This window comes from Antechinus flavipes, chromosome 6, assembly GCF_016432865.1.
Source record: "Antechinus flavipes isolate AdamAnt ecotype Samford, QLD, Australia chromosome 6, AdamAnt_v2, whole genome shotgun sequence".
Lineage (NCBI taxonomy): Eukaryota > Metazoa > Chordata > Mammalia > Dasyuromorphia > Dasyuridae > Antechinus > Antechinus flavipes.
The window spans coordinates 246,106,845-246,123,204 of NC_067403.1; the positions used below are offsets into that span (position 1 = coordinate 246,106,845).

Genomic DNA, 16,360 nt, shown 5'->3' on the forward strand with positions numbered 1-16,360 from the left:
TAAAAAATAAAATAAAATAAATTTTAAAATAAAAACAATATTACATCTGTTGATTTTGTTTGTGGTAAAACTTTTTAATTTAATGTAATCAAAGTTGTCCATTTTGCTTTTCATAATGTTTTCCAGTTTTTCTTTGGTTATTAATTTCCCCCTTCTCCAAACATCTGATAGCTAAATTATTCCTTGTTCTCTTAATTTGTTTATAGTGTCATCCTTTATGTCCAAATCATGTATCTATTTTGACTTTATTTTGGTATGGGGTGTGAGATGTAGGTCTATGATGATTTTCTAACATTATTTTCCAGTTTTCCAGCCATTTTTGTCAAATAATGAGTTCATATTTCAAAAGCTGTGTAATAGGAGAGGTTGAATTTGTTTTTTTTCCTAGCTTTTTTAGTTGCATGCATAATTCCTTGATCTTTTTCTTCTATTTTATTTATGTAGCTTTTTAGAGAAATAAAATTTCCCCTCAGAACTGCTTTGACTGAAACCCATGACATTTTGATATGTCGTTTCATTAATGTCTTTGTCTTGGCTGAAATTATTGATTGTGTGATTTGTTGTTTGACCCACTCATTCTTTTGAATTAAATTATTTAATTTCCAATTGTTTTTTAGTCTATCTTTTCCTGGTCCTTAGTGAATATAATTTTTATTGCATTGTAGTTTAAAAAGGAAGAATTTACTATTTCTGCTTTTTTGCATTTCATTGTGAGGTTTTTATTCCCAAATGCATGGTCAATTTTTGTATATGTGCCCAGAGACAGAACAGTATAAACTGAGTGTGGACCACAACATAGCATTCTCACTCTATCTGTTGTTTGTTTGCATTTTGTTTTCTTTCACAGTTTTTTTTTTTCCTTTCTTCTTGATCTGATTTTTTTCTTGTACAGCAAGATAACTATATCAATATGTATACATATATTGGATTTAACATATATTTTAACATATTTAATGCATTATACTACCTGCCATCTGGGGCAGGAGGTAGAGGAAAGGAGGGGGAAATTTGGAACAAAATATTTTGCAAGCATCAGTGTTGAAGAATTACCCATGCATAAATATATTTTGTAAAAAAAAAAAACTTTATTAATAGAAATTTTTACAAAATGTGTATGTGTCATGAATTGCTTAGTAAAAGATGTCTTCTTTTCTGTCCCTATTTATTTTTTCCACAGGTCATATCTAGATGTTCTAGGATTATATTAATCTCCCCAGTTTCTGTCTTGTTTATTTTGTGGTTAGATTTGTCTGATTTTGAGAATGGAAAATTGAGGTCCCCCACTAGAATTGTTTTTCTGTCTATTTATTTCAGTAACTGAATTAAAATCTTCTCTAAGAATTTGCCTGCTCTACCACTTGGTGCAGAGACATTTAGTAGTGGTACTACTTCATTGTTTATATCACCCCTTTTCAAGATATTCTTTCCTTATCTCTTTAAATAAGATCTGTTTTTACTTTTGCTTTATCTAAGATCAGAATTGCTGCTTCAGCACTTTTTTTTTTACTTAACCTGAAGCATAATAATTTTTTTTCCAGCCTTTTGCCTTTACTCTTCATGTGTTTCTCTGTCAAATGTGTTTCTTGCAAACAGCATATTGTAAGGTTATTTTTTTAATCCATTTTGCTATTCTCTTCTAATTTTTAAGAGAGTTCATTCCATTCACATTCACAGTTATGATTAACTGCTTTCTATTTCACTCCATTCTATTTTCGCCCCCTACTTACATATGTTCTCCCTTTCCACCCTGTCCTTAGTCATATAGTGTTTTTAACCCACCCTACCCCATCTTCTATCACCCCTCCCCCTTTTCTTAATGGTGAATTTTTGACCCATGAGCTTATCTTCAATCAACCCTTCACCCTTTCTGCCCTTATTTCTATCCTGTCCCTTCTTTTTCTTTTCCTCTTTTTCCTCCTACTTTTTATAGGTTTAGATAAATTTCTATACCCAACTAAACAATTAACTTATTCCCTGCTAGAGCCAAATCAAGATTGAGAAAATGCTCACTTCCCTTCCTTCTTTCTCTAGATTGTAATTGGTCTTGGGCAACTCTCCATGTCAATAATTATCTCATTATACTTTTTCTTCCTATTTTTTCCAGTACAGACTTTTTTCTACCTTAATGTCTTTTTCTTTGATGTTATTCCATTAGAATCCATTCACAACTGCACCCTCAGTCCATGTGATGTGTGCCCTCCTCTTTCTGCCCCAGTGTCCAGATACAGTTCTCAAGAGTTATAGCTGTTGTTTTCCTATCTAGGGATTTGAATAGTTTAATCTTTAAATAATATCTATTTTTCCCCTGTTTACCTTTCTATTCTCTTGAGTCCTGTATTTGTAACACATTCTGTTATTTCCATTTTTTTCAATAGAAATGTTTCAAAGTCTCTTACTTCATTAAAGTTTCATAGCCTTCACTAAAAGATGATGCTGAATGTCCTTGGATAATTCATTCTAGGTTTAACCCTAGGTTCTTTGCCTCCTTAGTAATCCAGGTCCACTGATCCTTTATTTTAGTAGCTGCCAGAACTTGTATAATCCAGACTGTTCCTTCTTGATATCTGAATTGAGAGCTTTAAAACTCTGCACAGATATTATCTACATTGTCATTAGTCCAACCAATGTAGAGAATCTCTTCTACAATATAGCCAGGAAATGCTCAACCAATCTTGGAGAGCTCCAAATATGGGTATCTACTATATCCCAAGGAAGTCTTTTTCATTACAGAATAACTCTAATTGCTGATGAATTTCCTAACCCCTAACAAGAAGCCTAAAGTTCATTTCTATCTATTATTCCTCCTTCTGACCCCAAAGAACAAACAGAGCACATCTAATCCCTGAATCATAGACAAACAATTCAGATATTTAAAGTCAATAATCAAACCTTTCCTCTTCAAATTTTCTTTACCAAATTTTCTCTTCTTTAGATTTAATACTCATAGTTCTCTCAATGGAAACATTCTTTGCATAAAACAATGAAAAAAATTTACTATAAAAGAAAAATCAAAAGATTTAAAGTGAATAAATAAAACTTTCATTTTGTTTGTTTTTCAAAATTCTGAAATAATTTAAAGAAATTATAAATATAAAGAAATGATAAAGAATATAAAGAAAATTTAAAAAAACTAAATATGCACTTCATGAAGCTACAGCTGTAAATGACAAAAATGTTTCAGGCAAATTACCATTTTGCTTTTATTTGTTTCATTTTTATTCTTTTTTTTAATTATCAAGCAATTATTTTTCTTTCTCCCATCAAATGGAGGATAAAAGGGAAAAACAGATAAACAAAACACTTATAACTTTTATCAAATCAAACAGATTTCCACATTGACATATCCAAATATGTGGCTCATTTTTTATGTCTAGTTAAATAAATGAAGTTTGAAAAAGGTAAACTGTCAATGTGTACAATTCCATAGATATAGCATTCTAAAAATTTTCTTTTCTGCCTTTTCTGCCTCTAACATCGATATAATAATAATACTGTTTCATGAGTCGGTGAGATTAAATGAGATAATATTTGTAAAATATCGTACCTGGCATTAATAAATGCTTGTTTCTTTACTTTTTTTAGGGGAGACAGGAATCTTACTGAATCAGATATCTTATTTGCAAAATAAAAAGAGTAAGGTAATTTTCTTATGTAAATCCTATGAAATTTATCCAGGCATTTTCATGAACGTTTTTTCTGAAATACTTTTTTCATGGCCTCATTGACATCCTTGTTTCTGAGGCTATAGATCAAGGGATTTAGCATGGGACTCACAAAGGTATAAAAGACAGCAATCACTTTGGATTCTTCCACAGACTGCTCAGAAGGAGGTCTTAAATACATGCAAAAGAGAGTTCCATAGAATAGAACAACAGAAGTCAGGTGGGATCCACAGGTAGAAAAAGCCTTGCGTCTGCCTTCAGCAGATCGGATTCTCAAAATGGCAGCAAAGATAAAAACATAAGAACAGAGAATGGTGAGGAGAGAGCTTAAGAGAGTAAAGCCAGCTACTATGAACATGGCCATTTTTTTGACATAGACGTCAGAGCAGGACAGTAACAGGAGAGGAGGGTCAGCACAGTAGAAGTGGTTAATTTCATTGGGTCCACAGAAGGACAAGTGAAAGGTCAATATGGACTGGGAAAGGCCATTCAGGAAGCCATAGACATAGGGAACAATGACCAAGCAGAGGCAAACATTTTGGCTCATTTTGATGCTGTAATGAAGAGGGCTGCTGATGGCCACATAGCGATCAATGGCCATAGAAGAAAGGATATATAACTCTGTAATAACCAGGGCAATGAAGGAAAGACATTGGATAAAACATCCTGCATAGGAGATGACTTTTCTCTCTGATAGGAAATGGACTAGCATCTGAGGGGTGATGTTGGAAGAGTAACATAAATCAACGAAGGAGAGATGACTGAGGAAAAAGTACATGGGAGTATGGAGTCGTGGACTCTTATGAATCAGCATGATCATGCCCAGATTTCCCACCAAAGTGATGGTGTAGATAAGTAGAAAGACAATGAAAAGGATCTTCTGCAGTTCTGGATCCTCAGTTAGACCCAGCAGGATGAATTCAGTTACTTCGGTATAATTTGGAGGAGACATTTTCTCATATCCTATCAAATGAGAAATGTACACATTACAAATGTGAGATGGGATTTAATGAATATGAAAGCAAATGCTTATATCACTTTAGAATGCTCTACTGATCATCAAGAATCACATTCAGCTTTTTAACTTGTCTCTTTTTTCTTTCATTCCTCTTCTATCTCTGTCTCTGTCTCTCTTGGTCTGTGTCGGTTTCTCTGTCTCCCTCCCTTCCTTCCTCCCTCTCTCCCTTTCTTTCTCCTTTTTCCCCTCCTCTTTCTTCTCATCCTCTTTCGCCTTCTTTTCCTTCTCCTCTTTCTCCTCTTCCTCCTGCTCCTCCTCCTCCTTCTTCTTCATTACTTCTTTCTTTTTCTCTTTCTCCCTCTCTCCTTCTGTTTCTGTCTGTTTGTCTCTTTCTCTCTCTGTCTTTTGCTCTTTTTCTATCTCTCACTCTCTCTCTCTCTTTCTCTCCTTCTCTCTATTTCCCTCTCACACACAAAAGATTTTCCATTTATAAGATTATATACACACATATGCATGAATATATAAATTCACAATCTGCATAAATCACAATACTCTGAATTCCATTATGGTCATTAAATTTTTAAGCGTAATTGAGAGCACAATTTTTTTTTAAAGGAGACATATTCATATAAAATCTAAATGAAAGCTAAGTAACCTGCTAGACAATCTAATGGATAGGTTTTTATTCTCTTCACATGTTTATTAGCTCTCTGATCCTGACTATCTTATTTATCCTTTCTTGGTTTCAAGTTTCTCATCTTTAAAATTGGGATAATTAAAAAAATTGTCTTCAACAGTTGTGGGGAATAATAAATGATTGTATAGTAGCAGAATGTTTATGTGTTATAGGATGATTTCATACAAATATATAATGTTTTGCAAATCTTAATATACAAATGTTAACTAGTATTATCATTATGAATCAATGTTTTTAATTACTAGAGAGGTTCCACTAACTTACTCATGTTTGAATGTACCAAATCATGAATTTAATTTCCCTTCTTTTAAGACAAAAGTCATCTTTAACTACTATCTTTTGTTATGTCATGTCATTTACAAATTCTGGGCATCTAGGTTGTTCAGTGGATAGACCACAGAATTAGAGTTGAGAAGACATCTTTATGAATTCAAATCTGGCCTCAGACACAATCTATCTGATTTTAGCAAGTCACATAATCCTGCTTGCCTCAGTTTCCTCATCTGTCAAATGAGTTAGAGAAGAAAATGATAAATCACTCTTGTATCTTTACCAAGAGAACCCCAAATGTGCTCACGATAAGTTGGACAGGATGGAAAAATAACTGAACAACAATAAACATCTTGATATTCTAAGAGAAAAGACCTTGCTACTTTTGACATTCTCTATTGCCTGCTCTAAATTCTCTTTCATCTTAAATATTCTAGAAACATCATAATAAAAGAGAAAATGAAAATTATCATAATAGCAAATAGTTTTGGTTGTTTAAGGGAATGAATTTGACTACAGAACTTACACTTTTGTGCTTTTGTTGTTCTAAGGATTCTTTCAGTAATGCATTTTGTCTTATGTATGTTTGTTGATTGCATTTGATGGTTTACTTATCAAAGAAGTGTAGAGACAAACTTATATAGCAATTTTTGCTAAAACTTGATAGGTCTATAAATTGGATGATTATGTATCTGAGCTTAACTAGTAGCCAGAAATGGGATGAAGTGATACATATTAATCTTATTAATTCTGCCCAAGCACAACTTTGAATGTATGATATTCAATAAATGAGATGCATACAATAAAAACCAGAAAAGAGACTTATTCTCAGCTTTCAAAAAACAAAAACAAAAAAACAAACAAACAAAAAATCGCCTACCTGTCAAAGTGGCAAAGTTTCAGAACAGTACTACATAGTTTATTTCAGAAGAAGGGCATGGCCTGCATGATTATCTTTCCATGTACCTCCTTGAATTGGGTGAGAGCTTAGAGCTGATGATGTACTAGGTACTTTTTCCTTCCAAGACTCTTTGATGTAAAGGTAGAAGGGTTTGTATCATGATATATTTCTTGTGCTTTTTCCCTGAAGGATGACTCAAATACATCCCCAGGAAGCCATTACAACATCCCTAAGAAAGCATATCAATTAGAGAAGTTTTTGAGCGGGATTTTCCTCAGTTCCTGTGCTCCCATGTGACTCAGTGTTCCCTTGCTTTGCCTCATAGGTGTGGTCCTGTGGATTTGCATGTAGATTGACTTCTTTAACTATTGAAAGTCTATTTGTCATTGAATCTTTTTATAAAGAATTTTTTGGTGATGCAAGACCAAGAGGTGTCCTCGTGAATATAGTGTATAGTTTTAGAGTTAGGAAAACTTGAGTTTTTAATGTTCCTGGAAGTATGAATCTGTCCAAATCGTCTGACCTCTTTCATCCTCAGTTTATTCATCTGTAGAAAGGGGATGCTAAAACATATACATGACATGGTTGTTGGGAAGCTCAAAAGAGAATGCATATGTGATATGGTTTTACAAAATTTAAAATTCTATGTAGGTATTATTTATTGACACAAAACACATAAATATTTTGTTTAGAGGTCTAAGTTTAAAATTTTGTACTTTGTGATACTTCTATGTAGTCAACTATGGGAACATTTACAAGTTATTAGAACTAATGAACTATTTTAGAATTCATAATAGTCCCATAATGTCTCCTGTAGATTTTAGTAAATAAACATTATCTCAGGGCATCAGATTATCTTTCCCACCACAAACTTCATTATGAATATATTATGTGTATACTATAGTCCATATCACTGTAATAAAATAAATTTAAATTCAACTAATATTTCCAGCATGGGATAATACAAAGATTCTACACTTGGGACTTGAGTTCATTGCTTATAAGAAGACTAAATGATGTATGATGGTTCATTCATTCAAAGTCCTAAACTTAACCAAGCCTACTAAAAAAGGAAGAATTATGTGGGAAATAATGCTAAAGTGAAAAACAAAAACACTGAACTCTAAGAGCTATCTCTTAATTTCTATTCTTCAGTCAGATAACCACCTCCATAAAATTGTTTAATGAACCATGAGGAATTGAATGGTCTCTTGAGGTTTCTTCAATTCAAAGTCACAATGACTCTAACAAGGAGGGAAAGATCAGCATTCAGAGAATCGTAGAACCAAGAATATTTGGGTTAGAAGAGGATGCCAAAAATTTATTACCCAACCTATACATGAAAAATAATCCCCTTAACCAAATGTTCTAATCTAATCTAAAAAAACCATTTAATCCAGGGCTTTCTTATGATATGATTTGGCTTGCTGAGACAATAAACACAGAATGAAAATATTCTCTGTTCTCCAGAATCTTAGAGAATACCAAGTGCTCATCAAGCCTTTTTGTGAGCACCTCCAGTGAAGGAAACTAACTGGTAATACTACTAATAATATAAGAGATAGCATTTATATAATTTTTCAAAATTTATTGAGGTGAAACATTGGGCATAGGGCCGTCTTAATTATAAAATTGCAAATTCAAATGACTTCCCACACTAATAAACTGTGTGACATTGGGCAGATCACTTAATTGTGTTTGCTTCAACTTCTTTCACTAAGAAAATCACAAATGGAGTCATAAAGCATCAGGCATGATTGAAATAACTGAATGAACAAGATATTCCTAATTCCACTTCCTCCTCCTTATCTGCTTCATAACTAGCTCTTTTTCTATTCGAATTTTGAAATGCTCTAATCAAAAGGGAGTCACCTGTAATCTCAGATCTAATTTTTTCTCTTTGCTCCTAGTATCTCTTGCTCCAAGTTCTACTTTCTTTTTAAATTTATTTTTAATACATGTTGTATGAATCACATTGGGAGAGAAAAATCAAAGCAAAAGGGAAAAACCAGGGGAGAGATAAAATGAAAAACAGAAAAAAAGTGTGAACACAGCATGTTTGGATTTACAGTGAGTCTCCATAGTTCTTTTTGTGGATGCAGATAGCATTTTCTGTCCAATTTTTTTTGGAATTGCTGTGGATCACTGAACCACTGAGAAGAACCAAAACTTTCATAGTTGATCATCACATATTCTTGCTGTTATTGTGTACAATGTATTCCTGGTTCTGCTTGTTTTGCTCAGCAAAACAATCTTTTAAGGCCTTTCTAAAATCAGCTTGATCATAATTTTTCCTAGAACAATATTTCATTATCTTCATATACCATAACTTGTATAGCCATTTTCTGATTGATCAACTCCTTTTCCAGTTCTTTTCTACTACAAGAGAGCTGCTGCAAACATTTTTGCACATATGGATTCTTTTCCCTCTTTTAAGATTTCTTTGGTATACAGATCCAGTAATAGTAATGCCGGGGTCAAAGGATATGCACAGTTTTATAGCCCTTTGGGCATAGTTCTAAAATGCTCTCCAGAATGGTTGGATTATTTCACAATTCCATCAACAATTCATTAATGTCCCAGGTTTCCCACATCTCTGCCAATATTTATCATTACGCTTTCCTGTCATCTTAGCCAATATAAGAGGTATGAGGTGGTATCTCAGAGTTGTTTCAATTTGCATTTTTCTAATCAATTGTGATTTAGAGCATTTTTCATCTAACTATACATGGCTTTAATTTCATCATCTGAAAATTGTCTGTTCATATCCCTTTGACCATTCATCAATTGGGGAATGAATTTATTCTTATAAATTTGACACAGTTCCTTATATATTTTCAAAATGAAATGTTTATCAGCAATACTGAGTGTAAAAATTTTTCCCTAGATTTGTACTTCCATTTTAATATTGTATCTGTTGGAATGATTTCAGAGAAGCTTGGAGAGACTTACATGAACTGATGCTAAGTGAAATGAGCAGAACCAGGAAATCATTACACATGGCAATAATAAGACTATACAATGATTAATTCTAATGGACTTGACTCTCTTCAACAATGAGATGATTCAAAACAGTTCCAATTGTTCAGTGATTGAGAGCCATCTACACCCAGAGTGGGAACTGAGTGTAGTTTACAACATAGCATTTTCACTCTTCTTATTGTTGTTTGTTTGCATTTTATTTTCCTTCTCTTTTTTTCTTGTGCAGCATAATTATATAAATGTGTATATGTGTATTAAATTTAACTTAGATTTCTACCATGTTTAACATATATTGGACTACTTGTCATTTAGGGGAGGGTGTAGGAGAAGGGGGAGGAGAATTGGAACATGGAATTTTGCAAGGGATAATATTGAAAAATTGTCCTTTCATATGTTTTGAAAAATAAAAAGATTTAATAAAAATAAATAAAATAAAATAAAAATGTAATTGCCTCTTGATAGCCCTCTGACCATTTATCAAATGGGGAATGACCTTTATTCTTATAAATCTGACACAGTTCTTTATATATTTTAGACACGAGACCTTTATCAGAAATATTGAGGGTAAAGAATTTTTTCCCCAGATTTCTACTTCCTTTTCATATTACATCTGTTGGTTTTGTTTGTGGGAAAACTTTTTTAATTTAATGTAATCAAAGTTGTCCATTTTGCTTTTCATAATATTTTCTAGTTCTTTTTTGGTCATAAATAACTTCCTTCTCCAAAAATCTGATAGTTCAATTATTCCTTGTTCTCTTAATTTGTTTATGGTATCATCCTTTATACCCAAATCAAAGAATCCATTTCGACCTTATTTTTGTATGGTGTGTGAGATGTAGACCTATGCTGATTTTCTGACATATTATTTTCCAGTTTTCCCAGCAATTTTTGTAAAATGGTAAGTTCATGCCCCATAACTAGAGTTTGAGGATTTATCAAATACTAGATTGCTATAGACTTTTATTATTGTGTCATAAGTATTTAATCTCTATTAATCTCTAAACCAAACTGAATGATTAAGGTATTCCCTCCTAGACCCAAAACTGATGATATCAAGCTTCAGACAATGCTCATTCCCCTATCTTCTTTCACTAGATTTTAATAGGTCTTGTGTACATTTTCATGTGAAATAATTATTTCATTATACCTCTTCTTTCTTTTTCTTTCAATATAGACCTTTTCCTACCCTTAATGTTTTTTTTTTCCTTTCATGTCATCACATCAGAATCCATTCACAACTGCACCCTCAGCCCATATGATGCTGCTCCCCTCTTTCTGGTTGAGTATAAGCCAATCATTATATCACTATGGAACCATTATTTGTTGTAAGATTAATTCAATCATTCTGAACAAGAGAACTATTAATCACCATGCTAAACTAGATAACCATTGTCTTATCAATTCCACTGAGTTAGCATCTTGTTTAAATCAATGATACAGAGTTTCAGCTCTCTACCATAGAGACTTAAGAATATGATAGAAAAATGTTCATAAGGCAGATACAATGTAAGAACATTTTTGGTTTTGAAGAACTCATTGTTAAATATTTACAAATGTTACAAATATTACACCATTTTTATTAGTATAACTATTTTGTAGATGAGAAATTGAGAAATTAAAATATTTTAAAATGTCAAACACTGTGAGTTCTAATGGGATTAGCATTCCACTAAAAAATAACAAAGGAGATTGATCCTATAGTGGCTAACCTGGTTTCAGGAGAGTTTTCCAAACTTCAAATCCTATTACACACATGTATCAGCTGTTTATCCTAGACAAGGACTTACTTAATCTCTGTCCGCCTTCCTTATTTATAATTGGAAATTTAAAATACCCATATCTCAGGTATTTTCTAAGAAAATAAATATATGTATGTATGTGTGTGTATATATATATATATATATTTGTGTTTGTATATATATGTATATATATTTGTGTGTTTGTATATATATATGTATATTTCTTTGAAATCCCATTTTCAAATATGAACACGTAGAAAACTTTAATAAAATGTAAAAAGATATCTAGAACACAGGGACTTTGATTTCATTTACATAAGGAATTCTCATACAAGGAAACATACCAAGGCAAATTGACATAGTGTGTCAAATGTAAGATTAAATAGCTTCAGTGTTCACTATCTTGTTAAATGAAGCAACCATGATGACACAGCTATTAAATCTCAGAGATAGATTTAACTCACTCCTTCCCATTTTAAAGGCATCACAATACCCACTGTTTCATGGAAGTTCTTAGGTAGAGAATTATCAGAAAAAATATTAGCATCACCATCATTCCCATTGCCATCATAATCATACCATCATAATTATTATAACCATCAACAACACCAATGATAAGTTTTGTTTCTGTAGATTTAATATGTACTTTCTATTGTGTTATGTACCAGGCAGTAGAGCAGGCTTTTCACTATTGCTTCAATCTGGATTTTAAAGATAAGATGGCAATTGAAATATAATGGAAAGGATATTTACTCTGGAATCAGCCAAAATGAATAAGAAAGTTGATTCTACTACTTACTGTTGCTCTATATTTTGTCACCATTGAGAAGAGATTTTCAGAATTTAGAGCAAAGATTCCTGATTTATTAAAGGGAAAGATAAAGCTCAAATATTCTTTGTTTATTTAAGCTTCCTGACAATTTATGATTCTTTGATCCAATATATCTATGTAACACAACCTGCCATTTTCACCAAGAGTTTTCTCTGGAACATTTTATTCATAGCTTCAATGACATCCTTGTTTCTAAGGCTGTAAATCAAGGGATTTAACATGGGACAAATGAAGGTATAAAAGACAGCAATCGTTTTGGATTCCTCCACAGACTGCTCAGAAGGGGGTCTTAAGTACATACAAAAGAGTGTCCCATAGAAGAGAGTGACTGCTATTAGATGAGATGTACATGTGGAAAAAGCCTTGCGCCTGCCTTCAGCAGATCGGATTCTCAAAATGGCAGCAAAAATGAAAACATAAGAACAGAGAATTATAAAGAGAGAGCTTGAAAGAGTAAAGCCAGCTACTATGAACATGGCCATTTTTTTGACATAGACATCAGAGCAGGACAATAATAGGAGAGGAGGATCAGCACAGTAGAAGTGGTTAATTTCATTGGGTCCACAGAAGGATAAGTGAAAGGTCAATATGGACTGGGAAAGGCCATTCAGGAAGCCATAGACATAGGGAACAATGACCAAGGAGAGACAGACGTTCTGGCTCATTTTGGTGCTGTAATGCAGAGGGCTGCTGATGGCCACATAGCGATCAATGGCCATCGAAGCAAGGATATAAAATTCTGTGATCACCAAGGCAATGAAGGAAAGACACTGGATAAAACATCCTGCATAAGAGATGGCTTTTCTCTTGGAGAGGAAATGGACTAGCATCTGAGGGGTGATGTTGGAAGAGTAACATAAATCAACGAAAGAGAGATGACTGAGGAAAAAATACATGGGAGTATGGAGTTGTGGACTCTTATGAATCAGCATGATCATGCCCAGATTCCCTACCAGGGTAATGATGTAGATCACTAGGAACACAAGGAAAAGAATCTTCTGTAGTTCTGGATCCTCAGTTAGTCCCAAGAGGATGAATTCAGTTACTTCCGTGTAGTTTGCAGGAGACATTTTCTCATGTCCTATCCTTTGAAAGATGTGCACATTAGAAATATTAGAAGGGATTTAATGAATATGAAAGCAAACATTTATGTCACTTTAGGATGCTTTACCAAACATCAAGAATCACATCCAGCTTTTTAACTTCTCAGTTTATTCTTTTATTCCTCTTTCTTCCATCTCTTTCTGTCTCTGTGTTTCTCTCTCTTTCTGTTTTTCTGCCTCTGTGTCTCATCCTGTCTCTGTCTCTTGTTCTCCCTTCCTCCCTGCCTCCCCCTCTTGCTCTTTCCCTCCTCCTCTTTCTCTCTCTCAATGACACACACACACAGAGATATACACACAAAAGACTTTCCCCTGGTAGAACTATATCTATATACTTATATACATATACATATATATTTATATATGTATATGTATACATGTATATGTATTCACAATCTACATTTACCATACTATTCTGAATTCCATTAGGGTCAATCAGATTTTAAGCCTACATGGAAGTAGAAAATTTGATTTTACAGGAGGCATAATTGTATGAAATCTAAATGAAATTTAACTAAGCAGCTAAACAGCCTAATGCATGGATTTTTATACTATCTCACATATTTATTAACTTTGTGGCCCTGACCATGTTATTTATCCTTTCTATGTTTCAATTTCCTTGTCTTTAAAATTGGGATAATAAAAAACAATTGAATTAAAGAGTTGTTATGAGGATTAAAAGGATAATTATATGTAGCATAATGCTTATATGTCATGTGATGAATATATGCATATATGTATATATGCAATATGTTTTGCAAATCTTAAAATAATATACAAATGTTAACTAGTATCATCACCATTAGTCACATTACAATTTTTCAATTGAAACTCATAGTTTTTTGTTTGTTTGTTTATTTTTTGCTAAAGCAATTAGAGTTAAGTGACTTTCCTAGAGTCACACACCTGGGAAGTATTAGGTGTCTGTGGTCAGTTTTTAACTCACATTCTCCTGACTTCAGGGCTGGTGCTCTATCCAATGTTCCAACTAGCTACCCTGAAACTTATAATCTTATGATAATATTATCACTATTAATCAAGATTTATAACTACCAGACGGTTTTCACTAAATTACTCACATTTTAACTATACCAAATCATGAATTTATTTTCTCTTCTTTCAAGACAAAGGCCACCTTTAATTATTGTCTTTTTTTATATCATGTCATTTATAAATTCAGGGCAGCCAAATGGTTTAGTGGATGGAGCACAGAATTAGAATTGAGAAGACTCATCTTCATGAATTCACATCTTGTCTTAGACATTATCTGACTTTGGGTAAATCATTTAATACTTCTTCTCTATGTTTCCTCATCTGTCAAATTATTTAGAGAAGGAAATGGTAGGCCACTTCCATATATTTGCCAAGAAAACCCCAAAGGTGCTCAAGATAAATTGAACAGGATGAAAAAATAACAACATAAAATCTTGATGTTTTAAGAGATGCCTTGAAAAGTTCTTGCCTCTTTTGACATCCTCTGTTCTTTGCCCAAAATCCTTTTAGCTTAAATATTCTAGAAACATCATAATGAAAGGGAAAATGGAAATGATCAGAATAGCAAGTAGTCTTCAATGTTTAAGGAGATGAACTTGACTATACCAATAAACATTTTTGTACTTCTGTTGTTCTTAAGATTCTTTCAGCAATGCATTTTTCTTATGTATGTTACTTGATTGCATTTGATGATTACTTATCAAATTATAGAAGCACAGTTATATAGAAGCTTTTGATAAAACTGGATAGGTCTTTCAAATGGATGTTTGTGTATCTGAACTTAATTAGTGACCAGGAATGGAATGAAGAAATAATTGTTGATCGTATAAATTCTGCCCAAGCACAATTTTGAAAATATAATATTCAATAAATGAGACATGTACAATGAAAACCAAAATAGGAGATTTATTCTCAGCTTCCAGAAAACAAACCAAAAAAAAAAATTGCCTACCTGTCAACCTAGTGAGGTTTCAGAACAGTACTACATAGTTTACTTCAGAATCATGAACGTCTTTCCATGTATCTCCTTGCATTGGGTGAGAGCTCAGACTAGATGATCTCCTAGGTATCTTTCCCTTCTAAGATTCTTTGATGCAAAGTAATAAAGTAGAAGGGTTTGTATCATAATATATTTCTTGGGCTTTTTCCCTGAAGAATGACTCAAATACATCCCCAGGAAACCATGACTACATCCCTAAGGAACCATATCAATTAGAGAAGTTTTTGAGTTGGATTCTCTTCACTTCCCATGCTCCCATGTGGCTCAGTGTTCCCTTGCTTTGCCTCAGAGGTGTGAACCTATATAGATTTACATGTGCATTTATTGCTCTTTAACTATTGAAAGTCAATTGGTGATTGGATCACTTTATAAAGATTTTTGGTGATGCAAGACTAATAAGTAGCTTGGTGAATAAAATGTATATGAATTTGAGTTCAAGTCCATTTGAGTATTTCCAGAAGTATGAATCTGGCCAAGTCAATTGACCTCTCTCATTCTCAATTTATTTATCTGTAATATGGAGTTACCAATAACACTAATATGATGTGGTTATTGGAAAGATCAAATGAGAATGCTTATGTGAAATGATTTAATAATGTTTAAAGTTCTGTGTAAATATTAATTAGTGATACAAAGCACATAGATACTTTTTGTAGGGTTATAAGTGTAAAATTTTGTACTTACTTTGAGATACATCTACATAGTCAAGTATGGGGACCTTTATTAATTATGAGAACATAATGCATTATTTTAGAATTCATAGAATTTCCATAATGTCTACTATAGATTTTAGTAAAAAAAATATTTCAGGGTATCAGATTATTTATTCAATCACAAATTTCATTATGGATATATATATATATATATATATATATACTATAGTCCAGAGTATTATAATGAAATAAAGTTAAATTCAACTATTATTTCCAGCATGTAATAATACAATGTTCTGCACTTAGGACTTGAGTTCAGTGCTTAAAATAAGAGGACTGAATGGTGTAGATTGGTTCATTCAAAGACCTGGACTTAATCAGTCCTGGAAATAAAGGAAGAATAATGTAGTAAATAATGGTGAAGCAAAAAATCAAGACCCAAGACTCTTAAATGTCTTTGTGACACTTTCCCTTTCCTAAGTCAAGCAACCATCTCTATATAATTGTTTGTTGAAATTGCAGGGATGAAATTGTCTCTTGAGGTTTCTTCAGTTCAATGTCTCAATGACTCTC

The 16,360-nt window shown here is 32.8% G+C and overlaps 2 protein-coding genes across 2 annotated transcripts; both read right to left on the minus strand.

The window, feature by feature from the left end:
• Window positions 1-3,681: 3,681 nt before the first annotated feature.
• Window positions 3,682-4,614, minus strand: LOC127540648 (olfactory receptor 5M10-like). The gene has a single exon (XM_051965426.1). The coding sequence runs from the start codon at window positions 4,612-4,614 to the stop codon at window positions 3,682-3,684; it is 933 nt and encodes a 310-aa protein (XP_051821386.1).
• A 7,540-nt stretch (window positions 4,615-12,154) lies between these two features.
• Window positions 12,155-13,111, minus strand: LOC127541587 (olfactory receptor 5M10-like). Its single transcript, XM_051966810.1, has one exon. The coding sequence runs from the start codon at window positions 13,109-13,111 to the stop codon at window positions 12,155-12,157; it is 957 nt and encodes a 318-aa protein (XP_051822770.1).
• Window positions 13,112-16,360: the final 3,249 nt, after the last annotated feature.